We start from the raw sequence: 20,870 nt of genomic DNA on the forward strand, positions 1-20,870 counted from the left end.
AAATAAATTTTAAAAACTAAGCAGTTCTGCAAGATACAGTGGCAAACACCAAAAGAATAAGCTAAAAGAGCTGGGAGTAGGAAACAGCGGCAGGGGAGGAATGAGAGGCTGATGCTTTTCATTGTAAGCACTGGAGAGCAATTCAGTTCATTAAACTATGTGAGTGTAAAACTGATAAATATTAAAATGCCATTAAAAAAAAAACTGTGTTAGTATGGACCAAGAGTAGAAAAAAGAAACCTAAACAAACAAAAGGGAGTATGAGAATAATGAAAGAAAAATAAATATAGGAATGGAAATAATATTAAGAAAAGCTTTGAGTAAACAAAACTAGGCAGTTTCACTCTATTTGGGGGTAAATGTCTTAGGAATAAATACATAAATATAGGAATAAGTAAGCAATCTAATAATAATTCCAATTTTCTAATTTCATTTTTCTTTTTTAAATGTTATTCCTCAATAAATATTAGAGAAATATCTGTTTCCGCTATGTTTGGAAGAGACAGTAATGATGATCAGTCTTCAGACCTGAATTTCATCTCTCATGAACTTATGATGAACTTGTTTCCTTAAATTAACACTCAGTCCTGCATGGTATGCTCCACAGGCTAATTTCAATTTCTTAAGTTCAGCTGTAACTTGTTCTGTCATTTTTCTGGAATGACAATAGATGATAGTTGGACCTTCAAATTCCCAGGCAGAACTAAAGACAAAGAACAACAAAAGAATAAACATACATATATGTATATGTGTGTGTGTGTGTATAAATACAGGTTTCAGACCAGTTTGCATTTTATTTAATTTTCCCTTTCTTTTTAAGTTTTTTATTTAATTTCAATTTAATTTTTAAATTTTAATTTTCCTTTCAGTAAAAAACTAAAAAGAGAAAGCATATAAAAACCAATAATATATTTAACTACGCAAAACTCTAAAACATTTTGGAAAGTCAAATGTGGAAATAAATTATGTTAAATCCCAAACACCTTTGACTTCCCTTCCATTTTTCTGTTCACATTAAAGTTAAAACCAGAGCCAAGTTTATTTATTTAAGCAGGGCCTTGCTAAAATATTCTAAACTAATGGAAATGCAATTTCCGTACTTTGGGAAATACAAAGTACTAGATTAACAATTAGTCTTCATTTATGTAAGAAATGTAAGTGAATGTTTACATAGAAGGGATAAAATTTATATTACATTACTCTTATTCCCTCTTATGATCCTAAAATTGAGTTGTTTACTAAAAAAGCAAGAACATTCATGGAATATCAAAAGACCATTTCTATAGTTCAAAGAACTATTTACTGGTAATCTTGTGATTACTATTGTTTAAAAAAAAACCAATATGCTAGAAGGTCTGTTTTAGAAACCTGTGCTTACTTATTAAAAGTGTAAATGATGATTTCCATAAGAATATTTAATTTCTCAATATATTCACTTACCTAAATACATTTATTTATGTTTACCTAATCAATACAAAAAGAATGTACTATTTAAATTTAGGAAGAGTTATTTCATTTAATTTTTAAAACATATAACCTTTGATAGAATATCTTATCTATTTTACAAATATACTTGCAATCTGCTAGAAGATATTTATACACAAACATTCACAGCAAAATTGTAATAGTAAAAAATAATCCAAATGTTCATCATTATGTACAGTCATATTATGAGATATGAAACAAATATTTTAAAAGTAAATGTTAAAAAACTTTTAAGAAGAACTATGGTAAAAGTCACTGAAAACTTAGAGGGGAAAAATAAGGCAGTGATTTCATGCCAAAAGTATTACTGAATGATCTACTCAAAGAAATTTTTTATAGTGACCAGTTTCCATATCAAAAATTCATAGTAGATAACTCCAAGGAGTGAAAAAAATACAAATTATCTTATAAGTGTACAAGAAACTCATTTAAAAAAATTTTTCAAAGAAGGAAAAATTGTTCACTAAAATGTAAATATTGTAACATCCTATACATTAAGGCCTAACTTAAGAAAACATAATATATGGAAAGACAGCAGAGATACTTTAAATGAAAGAAGAAAATCACAGGAAATAATGCATATACTATGAAACCATTTCTGTAGCAACTTAACAACCACAACAATGGAAAAAAAATAAAAACTAGGAGCACCTATTTGCACAGTACGGAGTCAGAGAACAGAGGTGTATAAATAGCTAAATGCAAAAATATCAACAGTAATAACTGAAGAATGGGACTGGAAGATCTAAATACCCTTCAGCTTATATGCATCTGTATTGTTCAAACTGATACTAGCATTATGTACCACTTTTCACATTAAAAAAAGTAGAAAATACAAAAATTTGAACTTATAGGGCAGAAAAATAAAGGGGTAAAAATTCCTATTACAAAGATTCATTACTTGCCAAGTGGTTTACTGAAGACTGTTATTTCTTCACGACAGTTTTTTGAGGGGGAAAAAAGAATCTATCTTCATTTAACCATAAATTAGATAGGTGAGAGAAGCTTATCTAACTTACATGCATCATGCATATAGAAAACAAATAAGGTCAGAGTTTAAGAAACATGTTAGCACAATGAATAGGAAAAAATGTGAATACTGACAAACAAATGAAAGAATTAACTGAAAGGAAGAAAATGAAAATAAAAGGCAATATTCTGTAGTCTTAATTTATCCCCTATTCCATTGCTCATTAAGAGGAAAATTTCTATTTGCCCAATAGCTACAGAAAGCATTCTGACTCTCAGTGGTTCCCGGCTACCACAATTCTTGTTGGAAGATTAAAAACGGGTACAAAATCTTTCGTGATTTGCTTTTTAGAAACACCATTGTCACATTACATATCAAAATCTTGGATGGCCTTGGAAGTTAGCGTAAGGAGTGCGGCCTTTAGTCCACAGGAAAGAGGGAGCCACAGGAAGGAAACACCAAGACTCCGGGATGTGCTTTCACATGGAAAGTCTGAAAATTGTATAGACTGCAGCAAAGGAGGCCTGAGGGGCAGGCAGGTCTGTAAGGAGACGTTGTAAGAGGCTGGGGTAAAAAGGCCTCAATGAGCAGAATTCACATGAAAGATGGTGAGAAGAAAGCATTTACACAAGACATTCTAAGAGGACAATATAATCACAGTGTCACAACATCAGGGACAAAAAAAGTAAACACAGTTTCAAAAAGGAGAGGCTTCTTAGGGGAAGTGACATAGAGATTGAGAATAAGATAGACAGAAAAGGACCAAGATTAGGAAAGTGATCTGATTGTGGAGACTCTAGGCTAAAATAAACAGCATTCTTCAAGAGAACACTTTCCCTTTAGGAAAGAAAGTGAAGTACAGTTGAGTGTTCACTTCTCTGAGAGCTCACTAGAGCAGCCACAACACTCAGAATACATTCATTACATTCTTGCTTTAATCTGAATACAGGACAATCAAGCGAACAGTGAATTCTACATTTAAATTCACGCGAAAGGACCCCAAGAGTTACCATAGGGTTTCCTTAACCTAGGATCCATCTTCTTTTTATCCCTTTCTGAAAAGGGAAACACTAATGATGTTCTTTAAACTCTATTTACCTAGATCTGTTTTGTGTTTGTATTGGTAGGATAAACATTATTTCCATGTATTCTGACTTAAAAACACATTTCATAACATGCAAATTATAAGCTTTTCACTGAGCAGACAGATCAGGAACTAAGACTAAGGGAAGCTTTCTTGGTGTACATATAAAATGCTCTCAAACAAAATGAACAGGAAGAAGTGCTAGTGATAGTCTCTTCATCAGTAAAGTGAAAATAACACACAGCTTACTGAGCAGCTGTAAGGACTAAACTAGACCATTTACATAAAGCGCCTCGCATAGTCCTTGGCACATAACATAGGATCAAAATTACTTATTATTAAGATGGACTTTTTAAATTCCTTAAAACTCAAGTTAGTCATATAATTGGTGAACTAGACAGGATTCAGATAAAAGACTCACTTCTTTCTGTTGTTTATTTGTCAGTTATTAAAAGTGTACATCCTCTTGAAATAACAGTATGCAGTGCAAAAAATGAGAATTAGTTTCTACCTTCAAAACTAGCCTATATCCTCACTCACTGCCTTGATTACAACACACTTGACTTGAATCAAAGCTAAGTAGACTGTGAAACATGTTACATATACATCACAAGTAAATAATAAAAAATAAAATAAAGTGTATTTTTTAAAAAGAAGGAAATAGTTAGCAAAATTTATCAACCATGAAATCCCCACCTTGTCTTCTGGACAAGAAATTGCTTCAGATCCTGAAAGATGTTTCCTGTTTTTCGCCCAACTTCTAAATACAAGTTTGGTCGATCAAAACCAGTACAGGTAATCTGAGGATCCTTCAGTTTTAAGCAACGTACAATGTCTTCTCGGATTGAAGAACTTGCTGTAGCAGTCAAGGCAACAACTGGAACCTGAAATAAGTAAAACTGATTAACAAAGGATAGAGCTCATTAATTCTCAACATTTCTACTGCCTTCTTAGAAAGAGACTGGAAGACAATTACAGGAGGAACAGAGGACAGTGCTTAAAATGCAACTTTAAAATTATTCTTTTCAAAGAAGAAGAAAAACGCTTCCTACTTAACTTGATTCTCAGCTTTCTGAGTACAACATTTACTTTTTTTAAGCCAAGTGATTCAGTTATATATACACATATATATTCTTTTTCAGATTGTTTTCTGTTATAGGTTATAGGTTATCACAAGACAGTGAATTTGTTCGCTGTGCTATATGGCAGATCCTTGTCTTTTAACTATTCTATATATAATAGGGTGTATCTGTGAATCCCAAACTCCTAATTCATCCCTCTCCCAATCCTCTTTCCCCTTTGGTAACCATAAATTTGTTTTTTATGTCTGTGAATCTATTTCTGTTTTGCAAATAAGTTCATTTGTATTTTTTAAGATTCCACATGTAAGTCATATATGATATTTGTCTTTCTCTGTCTGACTTACTTCACTGAGTATGATGATTTCTAGGTCCATCCATGTTGCTGCAAATGGCATTATTTCATTCTTTTTTATGGCTGAGTAATTTCCACTATATATAGATACCACAACTTCTTTACCCAGTCATCTGCCGATGGATATTTAGCTTGTTTCCATGTCTTGGCTGTTGTAAATGCTGCTGCTATGAACACTGGGTTGCACGTATCTTTTTGAATTAAGAGTTTTCTACAGATCTATGCCCAGGAGTGGGGCTGCTGGACCATATGGTAACTCTATTTTTAGTTTTTTAAGGAATCTCCGTACTGTTCTCCATAAAGGCTGCACCAAATTACATTTCCATCAATAGGAGGATTCCCTTTTCTCCACATCCTCTCAGCATTTATTATGTGTAGACTTTTTAATGATGGCCATTCTGACTGATGTGAGGTGATACTTCATTGTAGTTTTGATTTGCATTTCTCTAATAATTAGTGATGTTAAGCATCTTTTCATGTGCCTGTTGGCCATCTGTATGCCTACTTTAGAGAAATGTCTATTTGGGTCTTCAGTCCATTTTTTCAATTGAGCTGTTTGTTAATATTTACTTTTTTTTAAATCAGAAATCATTCAAACAAAACACTAAATTCATAAGATTTCTAAATGCAATCTACTTATGTTATTAAATAAGTCTACTTATTAGCTATCTACCTCTTCATTTATTATTTTTTACATTTGTAATTATGCTGATATAACTAAGAGGTATGTTATCACTTATTTTTGATTAATCTATAATTCACCAATTATAAATCCTTCATTCACTAAAAATCTAACTATACAAAGCCCAAGTCTTTTTTTCTTTCCGCCTCCTATATTAAAAATGGCTTTTCAGATCTAGAAGCAAAGTTCTCAATGACCTGTATAACCTCTCACCAGTTTTAGTAGGTTAATCATGGCATACTATCTACAAGAAAAATGCAAAAAAATGAAACATCTATGATTAAATGATTCCTTGAGCAACGAAGTCATGTTCTATTTTCAGTCTAATGAAGACGTCCTGACTGCGTGAGCAGCCAAAGCAGGGAACACAGCAGGTACCAGGAAAAACATGAATATGTAACCTTTCAGAAATTCTAACGCAGGATAACAACACACTTCCCATGAAACTAGCTTTAATATTTTTGTCACTATTGTAATAGGGAGTTCTCATCAACTATGCTATTATTTCATAATCAGAAAAATGGTTTAAGTCATTGTTCCAATAACATTAGCTGTTCTATATCCAAGATTACAACTTTCTTAATACTCTTTTTGGCTCAATATACAAATATAGTAAATAATAACCTCGTAACATAGCTCTCCAGATACACTACATCTATTTCACAAATCAGTTTAAGCAATTATCTTGTATATAAGTGACAATTTCAGTGTAATTTGTAAAAAAACAATTATAGAATTTGAAAAACAAGATATAACTTACTTAAAACTATGGACTGTTTTTACAATCAGTAGTTTACTGAATTAAAAATTATCTCAAAGCTCATAGAAAAATCAGTTTAAGTTTGGGAGTAGTTCTTAAGTTATTTGGTACAAAAAATTATATCAAAATCAATGTGACAAGGTAATTGGCATTTTTGTACTCTCTATCCTTAAATTCTGTGAAATTATTTAAAAATATAACCCCCAAATTAACTTTGTTGATTTCTGGCTTACAATCAGACTATTCTCTGAATTTAGAGGGCATCTGCCTGACAACTGATAGGAACAGGCCAATTTATAAATAAGTTAGTTTCTCTATCAAGGCTTAATATAGCTGTATACATCTGATATATCTTTATAGCAAATGAAAATACCTATATCAAATATAAGGCTGAGAATAAGGGGCGTTTAAACACTGAAGTTCTTAAGACAAGTATATTCTCGCCCTTAAAACAACTGACTTTCATCAATTTAAGTGCTTTACTCAAACAATTTATAAATGCACTAAAAAATGCTTGTTTAACTGCATATGCAGATAAAGACATAAGTTTTCAGGATAGAGACTACGGGAAAAGAAGGCTTGGTGTGTTTCTAAGCAATACAATGTATGAACAGACAAGCAATGCATTTGTGAAAATAAGGAAATAAGCATGAATCATGACACCTTTTGAAGACGACAGTGGAAAAAAATCAGACAAAATAGCAGCACAGTAGCACAAAAATCTGGCTTAGAATCAGTTGCCTGAGTTCACATTCTGCCTTTGCCACTAACTAGAAGTGAGAGTTTGAGCAGCTTATTTCATTCTCTAAACCTTGGTGTCCTCGTCCATAAAACAGTTGCAGTAACAGCAACAACCTCGTAAAACCATTGCGATAAAAGGTGTAACGTGCTGGGCGTAATGCAAGGTACACAGCAAGTAAGCTCTAGAAGTCTCAACTGTCACTGTAACTGAAAAGAATTCTGCTCAAGAACTCAGACACATGGGCACTGCTCCCGGCTTTGCTGCTGCCTCTGGCGAGGGCTAACTTCTCCTGGCCTCAGGGTTCATCAAAATATGAGATGGAGAGTGCTACACAATGTTAGCCTCCCTTTCAACTTAAAAATTTCCCACTTTGCCACTAGAAATTCCTCATTCTAGTGACCTGCTAATAGGTATATTCACTCTTCTGCCGCCAACATTCTGGGAAGTCACACTTAAGAATGTTGTTTCCACAACTTAGAAAAGAGAATAAAGCAATGGAATATATTAAAGGAACAATAGTTACTTACCTTCACTTCAGAAATGAGCAGAATCTTTCGTATTAGAAGCCTGTGGTGCTTTATGACATTTAAAAGTTACAAACTAGGATGAAGCTTAAAACTAACACACAGGCCGGTTATGAGAAAGGTGTCCGCACATCCTGGTTTGCTGGGAGACTCCCAGTGTACGCTGTCATCACGGCACAGTCATTAATAGCTTGCACCCTTTAATTTTCAAAAGCAAACTGGTGTGGGCGATAAATTACCCTGTCACTTAGTTATACCAAGTTTTCAACTCAGTGAAACTCTTATTCTTTCAGCTGGCAAATCTTGGTTTCTTTGGTAATAAGTACCAAGCTTTGTTAAGCAACAAAATATAAATTAATCTCGTGACTATAAATTTAGGAATGACTTGGACATATACTTCAACAGTGTCACACATACATATTCTAAGAACTACAGCCAGTCCATCTGCTTCTAAATTTGGGTCGTGTAGCTCTTTCTAACTCTGTATTCCCTGATATCATGCCTCATTCATTCACTCACTCAAGTGGTTACTGAGTGTCTACCCTGTGCTGATCTGTGAACCGGCTGGGGAGAAAGTAATGGAAAGATCCAGCATGTCACACAGATCTCACAGTTCCTCTTATTTGAATTTTATAGAACTTTATGGCTGATGTAGAGTTTTCTACCTGATTGCTTTCTTGAGACTCATTTTGTCGGATTCTCTCCAAATGGGGGTCTTTATGCAAAATAAGTTAGTAATTTTTTTTGCTATTTTTGAATGTGCTTTAATAACAATGGTGAGAAACACCACAGGTTTACACCAGTTGTCCCAGTGTAATTTATCACAGTGAGGGAAATGAGAGTCCCATAACCACCAGGTGGTATTTCTCACCACTTAGCTAATAAAGAGGATTCATGAAAACACCAGGGGAACAAGGTTTTCTCAGCCATTGCTTGAGGAACATCCTGTGTTAAAATGAATCATTCCGAGAAATGAAAATGATCCAATGGAGTCCACAGCCTGACATAATAAAAGACTTAAGTCAATGCTGAAGAGTGTGTGAGAACTGCATACAATATTTAAAACTCCTCTAATACGGTCCCTCTACAAGCGAAGGCCTGGGAAAGGATTACAGAAAGCAATCTTGCTAGGTTCTAAAAGCTTACTTTAAACTGTTCCAAATTAAGGGAAAGCAGCCAAGGAACACTAAAACTAGTGACTTCTGCCATACAAGTCTCTTCTTTCTCTATTACAAGTGCTATTAACACAATTAACCTTCCTATAAAATTCACTGTTCCATACACCATTTATCATTTGGTACTACTGCTTTTTACTTTTATAGGTACAAACCTAAACTCCTTTACTGGACCATGCTCTACTTTAGGACAAAACCCATTTAAAACTTCTTTCAAGTCATTTGCTTTAGCAGCAAGCAATGTCTCATGGTGTAGCATTGCCCAGCCCCACCACTCACTGCCTGTGTGGGAGAGTTCTTTCTCAGATTCTCAGCTTTTTCATCAGAATTTATTTATTCATTTACTTAATTATTTATAGAACATCCACTCTGTGCCAGGGACTCTAGATTTTATAAACCAAAGCAAGAAAAAAACCCTCCCCATAAAGAATATCTAGGGGGAGACCCACAGGCAACAGACAAAATACAGTACATTAAGCTAGACAGCAGTAAGTGCTATTTACAAAACAACAGAAAAATACGAGAAATGTTAGAAGTTGCGGTAGAGGGGTCCATGTGAAATTCTGGATGTGGTGGCCTAGGAGGCCTAAATAAAAAAGTAGTATTTCAGCAAAGACCTGAGAAAAGTAAGGGACACACCATGTGAATGACCTGGATGAAAATTATTCGGGGACAGAGAAGAGTGGGAACAGAGCCCTACGGTAGGAGGACCAATACCAAGGAGAGCAAACAGTGTGGCCGGAACCCAGCGAAAGAGGAGACAAGCAGCAGAGGGTGAGGTCAAAGAGAAAACAGATATGGGGTGTTTGCCTTTACTTAGAGTGAAATGGTCTGCTACCAGAGGGTTCTGAGCAGAAGACATGATCTATTGGACTTACATTTTGGGAGTGTCACTCTGGACGCTGTATTGAAACACACTGAGGAGGGGAAGAGTGAAAGCAGAAGACCAACCAGGAGGCTGCTGTAACAAGCAGCCCAGATGAAAGGAGACGGCGCCTGGTACCAGGCGCTGGTAGGGATGGACAGAGAAGTGATCAGATTCTGTACATGTCCTGAAGACCTCATGAGGTCTCTTTGTTGTTTAAATGTGGGATGGACTGTGACGATAAGAGGAGTTGAAGAAATTCCAAAAATTCTGGCCCGAGCACCAGAAGGATGGAGCTGCGACTAAATGTAATGGAGAGCATATATGTGGGTCCATAAAGCCTAAAATATTTATCTGGTTGTTTCAGAAAAAGTTTGCCAGCTGTTCTATAGTATTCCTCAATAAATTACATGCCAACCTTAGAAGGAAGCCAAAGTTAGAATTTTTAAAAAAATCTTTCCCCTGCTTACATCATCCATTTGCCCTTTCACAGAGAAATCTTCAGCTTTTTGGCCATTCCCCAATCCTGGACTCTCCCCTGGTAAGAAAGTCATTTCAAGGCATTGCACTTGGCAAAGCTTACCTTCGGGAGTACTGCCTTTAGGGAGTCCAAAGACCTGAATGAACTTCTAAAATCATGTCCCCACTCAGCAATACAGTGAGCCTCATCCACAGCAATAACTGTAATACCTATTAAAAAAAAAAAAGATAGAGAAACAAAACAAACAAAGAAACAAAGAAAAATATATAAATGAGGAAAATAAAAATTGAAGTTCAAAAAAAAGTAAGCCATCTAAATCATTATCACTGTCTTCACTTAGAACATATAAATCTAATAGGAAGCAAAATACATAATTCAAATCAAAGTATTTGGTTCCTATAAAAATATAAGCATAAATAACATGAGATAACACCAAAAATCATTATTGAGAATAGATGAGGGGAGATATATGGATAAAAGGCATACGGATAAAAAAAGGAAATACATATTTTGCAAACAACATCTTTATGGAATTTCAGCTTTCAGCATTATTCCCCAGAGAAATTAATTGCTTCCTATTACTATGTCCTCAAAGCTATCACTCATCTGCAACAATAAAGCCCTAAAAATAAAGAGCTGCTCTATTTCTGTTTGGTAATACTTTCAATCTTATCTCATGGATTAGCTATCAAAGAGATAAAGTCAGGACACTTCTACTGAGATTAAATGCAACACTGTCCATGACTAATCAGATATTATATTGCAGAGAGTTCCTCTGAAATGTCAGTTTTGGAAGACAGGATGATATCCACATTTTCTAATATAAAATGATAAGGGAAGAACTAAACCTCATTATGTACAAAGTAGGTAAGAAAGAACTTCCTCCCCCAGCAACCCCTCTACTCCACCCCCATGCCACAGACTCACACCGAAATGGAATCAACAGTGTACAGTAATGCCTTTCAGAAAAGGGCTTTATTACATAACCACCCATTAAAATGTCTTCAGATGTTTCAAAGTAATGTCAGTAATGCTTTTGCCCTCGATTACCAAATACCAATACTTAAGACAAAAATAATTTTTCCTTCAATGGGGATGATCTCTACTTGGTACTTAACTGAGTGTTTACAAGGTGTTGCCACCAGTGGCGAGATTAAAAACATGTGCTCTGGAGTCAGATTACCTGCATACATAACCTGGCTTAGCACTTTTATTACCTTGAGCACATAACTTAAGCTTCCACCTGCCAGTTTCCCACAAATAAAAAGCAGATAATAAAAGTGCCTAACATTTTTTAGTTACTCTGAAGATTAAATTAGATCATCGAGATAAAATGCTAAGATAGGGCCTGGCATAAAAGACAGTTCAATAAAATTAAAAACTATTACTATTGTTGTTGTTGTTGTTTGTTGTTATTAAATGCCCACTATGTTCCAAACATCTCTAGAAATAAAACAATTAACAAAATGCAATCCATGATCTTGAGGCGCTCAAAATTCTAAGAGACAGATAAGCATATAATTACAATTCGTCGAGATTACCAACTACAACAAAGTTGGAAAAGAAAGAAAGCAGAAAAAAAAAAGGGAAGAAAGAAAGGAACCTACTAAATACGAGCAAATATGGTTTGATTCACATCAAAATTCTGTTTACTGCTGAGTGGCTGGGAAAAATTCAGTGTTATCACTATACTTCTTCAGCTTTAGAAACAAAATGACCCAGATTTTAAATTAAATAGGTTAAAACAAAGATGATAGCTTCCTCCTTTATATTAAATTAAAACCTTCCGTAAAACTATAGGTTTGACTAACTGGCTTTTAATGGAACCAAACTTTGCCCCTTGCAATCAGTTTAGGCAAGCATCTGCCAACTTCTGCTTTAAATATGCAAGTTCAAGCGTCTGCCCAGGTCCAGTACATATTTCATTTTGGCACACCTGCCATTTCACGCCTTTTTTCCAAAGTTACAAGACAATTACAGGAGTCTCTACATAAAATTCTGTTTGCTGCTTCTGTTATAAACTCATACTACTTAAATAGTAACACTTATAAAAATCATAAATCTGATTAGCTAAATGTCAGACTACTGTACAAATAAAATTCTTAGTATAGTCACTCTTGCAAGCGTTTTACAATTTCCTGCAAACAAAAACCAAGTTAAAATATTTCACAAAGATATTATCTTATTTCATTCACTATTGACAGTCAACCAAAAAGAGCATTTTCCTCCATCTTCTGCAAGAATATTCAGCTCTAATAATTGCAGTGTTCGTAATTTAATCAATTACAAAATAAAAATAGAATTAATTACCTGTCAAAAGTATCTAAGTAAATTCTGAAGTTAATTATTAATTAACTCTATCAGAGAAACAAAGCAAATACTAAAATGGAACAAAATATATCCAGACCACTATGGACATAGACCCTAGCTAGCTTTTGCGATAAAACCATAGAATTTATATGGCTAACGTTATTTGGCTTAATCTGAAGTGAAATACAAGAACTTTATACAACCTAAAAGGAGACACACCAAATTTGTTTTCCGTTAAAGGCAAAAATATAATATGCCAATAAAGGAGTTAAACAGCTGATAGACGTACTTTCTGATAAATATTTAATCAAATGTTAATTTTTACCTCCATTCTTTTGTTGGTATTTAACACATACTAAAAAGATCTATATTTGTTTTCATTATATTGTTAGAGAAATTGTTAAATGTCTTCCTAGAGTTATATGCAAGTAACCATTAAATGAGATGTCCCAACGTTAAAAACATTACATATTAGGGATTATTTTAATGCATAATTATACAACGGGATCATATTATATTAGAAAACTAAGATTAGTTGGTTCTACTGAATGTTTGAAATATGTGCATTTGGAATAGAAGCTGTGATTGCAACTCTTGGATTACTAAGTCTAACCATCAAGAAGGGAAAAACAGACAAACATTTTTTAAGTACAAAAGAAAATGGTGCCAGCTTTTGCTAATTCTATATTTACATTTTCTAGGAAATAGTCTCTGACTTAGTATCTATTTTTTTTAATTAGTCATACTTCCTGGTAGCAAATAATCAAAGGTACTGTGGTTTCCAACCTGAAACACCTGTGAAAAAAATACAGATGCCACAGACTCACCCCAGGCACGTTAAATCACAATTTTCAAGGTTGGAGGGACTTACATTTTTCTAAAGTTTGAAAGGTGATTCTCATGAAGAACAAGGGTAGAAAGCCACTATATTGATTTAATTTAGATTCAGAATATGAAAAAAAGGAAATTATAATTTCACAGAATCGAAGATTCAACATTCATTCTACAATACATTTAAATGCCTCCTGTGTGCCAGGCGCTGCACTAGGGAAATATAAATAAATAAGAATGGCATTCGTCCCTGTAAAGTTTAGTCTAGCAGAAGAGAGATACAAAAACAGGTAGTTAGAATGCAGGAGCCTGATTTCTATAGCAGAAGGAATTATACGGTACTATGGGACAAGATGGGAAAGACACCAAGTTGGAGAGGCAGAGGTTACCTTGGAGGAGACAACATTTGAAATAAACCTAACAAAAGTGAAATAAAGTATCCATCCATAAGTTTAAACCATATCTCAATTCAATAAATACTTACAAAGATCCTGTCATACCACTTACCGATATTAGCCTCAAGTTGCTGAAGTAGGTTCAAGTTACCCGCACAGAATTCTGGAGTTATGTATACAATCCGGTATTTGCCTCTACGAAAACAAACAGGAAAGGAAATATAGTACAATTAAAGAAATAGTCACCCAACTGGTGTGTATGTAATATTTATATGCATGTATATGTTAGCAGATATACACACATACTTTTGTGTGTGTCTGAGATATTAATCTTGTTAGGAATTATGCCACGATAGGATTGGTGGGGCAAGAGATCTAGAATCCAGCCCCTACTCAGCCATTAATTCATAGGGTAACTTCGGGCAAAATGTTTTCTCTGGGATTCAAGTTTCCTCATTTGTAAATTGAGACAAGACTACATACTCTTCAAGTTCTCTTCTAAAAACCAAAATTTTTCAATTCTATGATTACAATGCAAATCTTCCAGTCCAAGAATTGAAAATAAGTTTCTATGAGTTTGAAATATTTTAAAATTATTGACATGTTCATGCACTAAATAAAATCTTTTTATGTACAAAATTCTCTCACATACAATAGACACCTGACCACATGATCAGAAAGCATATAAATTACTTACAATTTAATATCCTCTAGAACATTTTTTGACTGTGCTGATCCAAGGAAACAAGCTGGAATGTTGGACATTCTGCAAGAAGAAAAGCAGATATTCTGGAATCCTGTCCCCACTACAAGTATCAACTTCATTTTTAAGTGAGAAGGAACAAAGAAATACAACGATGTACACTCTTCTTCTTTGCAATCTCTTTTTGTAACTCACTAATTTGATAACTAAATTCTTTCAAGGGCTGTATTAGAAGATGGGTGGTTAAGATGGCTTTTTCAAAAAGACTGCAAGCTCAGGTGAAAGAAATCTAAATTTTTTTCATAAATGAAAAATATACCTTCATGTATATACTTTATACAAAGCCAAAAAGGAAGGCTAACCAAAACAGAAACGAATTTTGAGATATGCAATGTAAAGTGGCATAAAATTTGCTTTTAAAAAAATTTTTATCACGGCCATCTGGTAGCCCTGTATTACAGAGAACTCAAGAAAGAAGATGAGCTCTCCCACTGAAGTGGCATTTAGTGCTAATAAAGATAAAGCAACACTTAAAGAAATATATTACTGGGAACTAGGTTTTAACATGCATGATAAACCAAGTATTTCCTTCACAGGAGAAAAAAAAAAGTTGGGGAGGGGGGTAACACAGTAATGAAAACATTACTCACTCAAGTTGGAGCACTTGGTCCTGCATCAAAGAAATAAGAGGAGAGATGACCAGGCCAATCCCGCCTTTATAAACAGGTGGATACTGGAAGCACAAACTTTTCCCATATCCTTAAAATAAAAATAATACACTCATAGAAATAAAACCAAGTCCTTGGTACTTTGATTTCTTCTTACAATGTACTTGTATGAGATGAATGGTCACTACTAATGTGCTATCTTCCTAAGAGATAATTCAAGCACATATTTGACCATCTACCCTCAGTTCATTCTCTTCTATATTTTGTACCATTTGCATTTGTGTTTGCATTTTGAGAGTTTAAGGAAATACTAAGCATCTCAAAACCTTTACATTTTATTATTGAGCATTAGGTTATTTGCTTAAGTACAACTTACCAGTTGCCATGACAACAACATTATCTCTTCTTTCTTCCAGTACAGAATGAATCACTTTCCACTGAACCCTGGAGGATGAAAAGCAAAAAGCTGTTCTGTTTTACTAACAAAAAACCCAAGGGACAAGTTGAAACCCATTTAAATTTTTCACTTCCTCTAACAGAATTTCTTTTACATTTTTGAGCATCTATAAAAATGGATGAACCCTGGAACTTTAAGACAAAGAGCCCCATTTGACCAACCTCCCATTCAAGCTGACTGAACAACTAGGATTTCCATTTGTATATATATTACATTTTATTATATTTATCTGAAGTATAAAATAAATTCCAAGATTCAGCCTAGATATCCAACAGAATCACCGATTTAAAATAAATAAGAGAAATGTTCTCAGGGAAAGGACAGACTGAAAAGGGAAATGAAGGAACTTTGGGGAGTGACTGTAATGTTTCGTATTTCTAAAAAGAGTTTAGGTTAGATGGGTGTGCACATGCACACAAGATTTGCAAATGTTAAATACATAAGGTTTGGCCACTTTCTTGCATGTAAATTTTATACCAAAAGTAAAAATAAATAAATCAGTCTTTAACTACAGTTAAAGATTCACATGCTGAAGTACTTGGGGGAAGTATAATGATGTCTACAATTCACTTTGAGGTGCATTTTAAAAACTGACTAGAGACATGATCAATAAGTGATAAAGCAATTATAGTAAAATGTCAATAGTGAATAAATCGTGAATGTATAGGAATTCACAGTAAAAAAAACTCTTTCAACTTCACTGTATCTTTCAAATTGTTTTCAATAAAATGTTGAGGGAGGGAAAAATCAATTAGAAAGGTGACCTTCTAGTATGTGGCTAATGATCTGTTTGTTCTTCTTTATCTGACTCAGTTGCATACGGTGCCAACTTCGTGAAAATTCATTGATCCGTACATTTGCATTTTTCTAAGCGTAGGACGTAGTTTAACAAAAGAAAAAAATGATTAAGATCAAAAAGAAAAAGGAAAGAAATGCTTCCATGGATTAAATTTTAAATTCCCAGAACAGGACAAATAGTCTAGATTTTTTACATTCTTATTAGTTTTACTCAAATTTACTTGTTCTTCATCTCATATTTATTCATATCATTTTAATACTTAAAATGTGCCCCCTTAGATGTAAATACATTTGAATATGTTAAAACTGAGAAGCCTATCACTGTTCTTCAAATTGTTGTCTTATGAATTTCTATTACATCAACATACATTGGACAATAAGATGCACAAAACAGGCACATAGATACTTATTTAATAAACACAAGTCAGCATTAAATTAAGATTAATTAATGTATTTAAAGTAGTTTCTACCCAGAACTCTCTAGGGATAAAAAGAAAAAAAATTTTTTCTTCACTTATAAAAACAATCTGCAGATATGAATCTTACATAAATATTACTTCAAAATAATTTTGCAGTCACTCAGAGGAAATACTGTGTGGTATGTATAAACTATACTGAAGCTGTGCTTTTACTATTAAATAAAATTTATTTGCTTTTTTTCCTTGTGAAGAAAACAGTAAGTATGCAATTTAAGTAACTAAGATTATACTCACGGCTTAAAACTGGAATGGCCAAAGTATGTCTTGAGGCAAATAACTTGCTCTGCAGTAGGTCCTGGTAACAAACAGTCTTAAAATAAAATGGGCATTCATATTAAAACAGAAGTACACAAGATGAGAAGGAATAAGTTTTATTTCATTGACTTATTTTAAAGAATATAGTGGTAGGTACCAAAAGTTACTGTTCTGCCTTTTAAATTCACCCAACTTGGTCCTCTGTATACCAGTCATGATTCTGGGTAAACCCTCTGATTAATTACCTAATACTAAGGATTAGAACTCTGTTGTGGGTCACATTTTGACAGCCTTTTAAAAAAAACCAGTTTTGGAATTTGCCATACTTCTAAAAACTAACATTTAAAGCCAACCATAGCAAGCAAAATACTATTCCAAATTTTATACAATAACCAACTTTCAATTAATAGTAAGCAGAAATTACATTATGGTCACAAATAAATTCTACAGATAAAATAAAATCTTCATTTTAACTACCACTCCACCATATCTCTAACCATAATTCCAACTGCATAGCAGAATGGAGTTATGTTTGTATACTTTTCACCTAAAAATGCATTTTAAATCTTCCATATTATAACACTGACCAAAATTAGCTCTAGAGAGCGTTCTACTTCATGAGAACACACCCACAGCTTGTCATCATGAATACCATCATTTACACTTAAATGATAGAAGGTTGGTTTAGTGGATTCTCTACTAGAATTCACACACACAGGATGAAAATGTGTCCACTCTGCCATCTAACACTGTGCCATTTGTCCCAAGTAATAAGCTCTTGAAGGAGAGACACTATGTACCCATGCCATTTACAATAACGTCTAATAATATCAGTCATTAATTTGTGATTTCTTAATGATTTTTTTATGATTTTGACAAAGTATAAAATTCAGGATGAAAAGTTTCACATCACCATGCTTACCCAGTGACACAACACTTCTATTACTCTATTTTTATAAACAGTAAGATTGTGATTTATGAAGACCAAAAGCACTAACGGATCTGATGACAAGTGTTTAGGACCTAACTACGTGCCACAAAGTTCCTGACCTCCCAAATGTTTAAACATAGATGCTGAGTTAAAATCAGTGGTAGGTATCAGAGGTGAGTGACTGCACACATATCACAGTGCTTACCTTCATCAGCTTCTTCCTCTTCAATAGCTTCATTCTTATCTTCGTCATCTTCTTCAGAAGGAAGACCCAGATTTCTCTCCTTTTCCATGCATTTTGAATGAACTGGATCTACCGTGTCACTTTTTAGATTTTCTAAAGACTGAATGTTTAAAAGAAATTTTAAAAGCAAAATCACTGACAGTGTCGTATCTTTTTCAGCAAACACAAAAGGACTATTATTAACAGAGCCTACAATTTTGTTCAAAGCTGGCAGATGTGCAAGCAATACCACAAAAGAACATGTGTGCTCCAGTTTAAATATGTGCTCAAGAATGGTTTCTGAGGCACAAGGCCAAAGATGGAATACTTCCAGCATAAACAGGGTTCATTAATAGCATATAATGAACTGCCCCTAGGGGAAGTTATCATAAATTTTGAATTTAGATTATTTAAAACATTTTTTTCTTTATCATACTTCAATGTTTTCAATTCCCAAGCAGTAAATGTAGCTTTTCATGTTATTTTTGTAAGGAGTTTCTCTATATCATCTTCCTTCTGAGTAAGCATAAGGTTTAAACTATAAGAAAACAATAAATGTGTTTTGGGAACTGTCAAAACAACAACAAAAAGATTCAAATAATTTTAGGAAAGAAATATTACAAATGTGAAATGAAGTTTGTTTATTTTCATTTCGGCTTGACATCTGATTTCCTCCCTTAAATGAAAATTATCTATTTAAAAAATGTTAGGATATTTCAAAACTGTTCATCTGTAAAAAATTTTTACTGAGAAATTACAGGAAGAACCACTTAAACCACAGTTCTCATTTTCTCTTTTTATTAAACTTTCCACTTAATAAGTTTAACTTTAAAGGTTTTTTTTAAAAGTGTAATCATTTCGGGCCTAGAAAAGGAAAAAAAGTGCTTCTCTTTCTGATATTTTATTCAAGTCAGCAAATATACTTAAAAAAGCATTTTGGAAATAAAGTCCTCTCATATGGGCATCCAGGCTGCCTTCTAAGAGGTTCAATACATAATATAGGTTTGTAGACATCCACACGTATCTTATAAATGCAGTATTTTACCAGCCCTCCTCAGAGAAATGGCTAATCAATAAAGGAGCAGGAGTTAGCATTCATGTTCTTTTATGACTGTTAGCTAGTATTTATTAAACACTTAGGAAATGTCAGGCTCTTCTGTAAACTCTTCACAAGTAACACGTTAATAACAATTACAACTGTTAACTGAGTATCAAAAAGCTAAACTTGCCCAAAGTTACACAGCTAAGAAATGGAGAAGCTAGAATTTGAACCCACATCTACATTCAGAATCCACATTTCTAATCACTACTCACTACGTTGCCTCAAAACTAAAGAACCAGGAATTTCATCTCATTACCTACAGAGAAAAATCCCATCAACCTAAAGATGAGAACTAAAAAGTATGCATAATAGTGAATGTCTGTCTTTTTCTTCATTTTTCACTTAATTTAGCTAAATTTAGGCTTTTCTTATTGTCCTTCTTGGTTTCTAAGACCTGATAAAGAAACTGGAGGTTGGGTGAAGAAGTAGAAAATCCATAAATTACAAAGTAAAATTTTCAACTCTGATAACAAAATAGGGGGAAACTGAACCATATAAAACATTAGGAAATTATATGTAATAAACAGAAAACATCCACAGTAAATAAGACCAAAGGAAGTAAAGGAGAATATGGAATGTATAAAAACAGAATTCCCAAATGAAAGGGGGTACACAGAGAAAAAAGAGAAACCTATTTCAGGACTAGACAGCTGAATCACTACCCACGTTCCAGGCAAAGGTTAAAAGAAACTGACCTAAGAAAGGACAGAAAACGTATTAGTATGCTTTTCTGGTATGTCAAAATTAGTCGTCCTCGTCCTCCTCCTCCTCCTCCTCCTCCTCGTCTTCCTCCTCCACCTCCACCACCACCACATTACTCACAGACCATATGAAGATACAAAGAAATACGAAATGGAAAACAAAATCTAATGTTACAAAAGTGAAAGCAATCTCATTTTGGTGGGATCAGTTTAGAATTAGGTAATGTTTTACTTAATTAATGCCCCTTGGAAAGAACTGGGAGTAATTTTCCATAATTTTAAACATACTTGAAGCATCTCCATCTCTAATTTTAAACATACCTTGAGCATCTCCATCTCTAAATCTTCATCACTCTCAATTACGTAAGATGTATCCTCTTCATTATCCTTGGAAGACAAATGCTTTTTTTAACAAAATTGTATTTCAAACATTAATTTCCAGTAATAATTGACTCCATACCCTCTTTTGTGCAAAATAAGGCTTCTATGCACTAAATATCTTTAGACCATTTCCTATTCTTCTCTATACATAAATTTATAATACATGCTTATATGTTTTTATGATAGGTAGACAGAAAAAAAAGGAGAGAGAATGGTCAGGAGGGAAAAAGGGAAGGAGGAATAAACACAAAAACAAAGAAACAAAGAACCAAACAAAAAGACAAAGAAATACAATTGGGAAGATAAACAAGATAGATAAACAGACTTAAAGCCCACACTCTCTAAATGAGAGTACATAGTGACAAGTTCAGCTAGGGTTTAAAAATCTCAAACTGTGTTTCCCAAACTTCTTGAGGACAAGAACTTCTCTGCAG

The 20,870-nt window shown here is 33.7% G+C and overlaps 1 protein-coding gene across 4 annotated transcripts in view; it reads right to left on the reverse strand.

Annotated features, from left to right (window-relative positions):
* The window catches only part of WRN (WRN RecQ like helicase), an 89,524-nt gene that overhangs the window by 35,765 nt on the left and 32,889 nt on the right, over positions 1-20,870 (reverse strand). For all 4 annotated transcript variants that reach the window (XM_014567632.2, XM_032468672.1, XM_014567633.2 and 1 more), the window contains 10 exons: positions 20,377-20,442; positions 18,235-18,373; positions 17,078-17,153; positions 15,486-15,553; positions 15,092-15,200; positions 14,436-14,504; positions 13,851-13,933; positions 10,305-10,411; positions 4,236-4,423; positions 529-703 (listed from right to left, as the gene is read on the reverse strand). In XM_014567632.2, coding sequence (XP_014423118.1) covers positions 529-703; positions 4,236-4,423; positions 10,305-10,411; positions 13,851-13,933; positions 14,436-14,504; positions 15,092-15,200; positions 15,486-15,553; positions 17,078-17,153; positions 18,235-18,373; positions 20,377-20,442 — 1,080 coding nt within the window. The remainder of the gene's footprint in view (positions 1-528; positions 704-4,235; positions 4,424-10,304; positions 10,412-13,850; positions 13,934-14,435; positions 14,505-15,091; positions 15,201-15,485; positions 15,554-17,077; positions 17,154-18,234; positions 18,374-20,376; positions 20,443-20,870) is intronic.

Source organism: Camelus ferus, chromosome 26 (assembly GCF_009834535.1).
Source record: "Camelus ferus isolate YT-003-E chromosome 26, BCGSAC_Cfer_1.0, whole genome shotgun sequence".
Lineage (NCBI taxonomy): Eukaryota > Metazoa > Chordata > Mammalia > Artiodactyla > Camelidae > Camelus > Camelus ferus.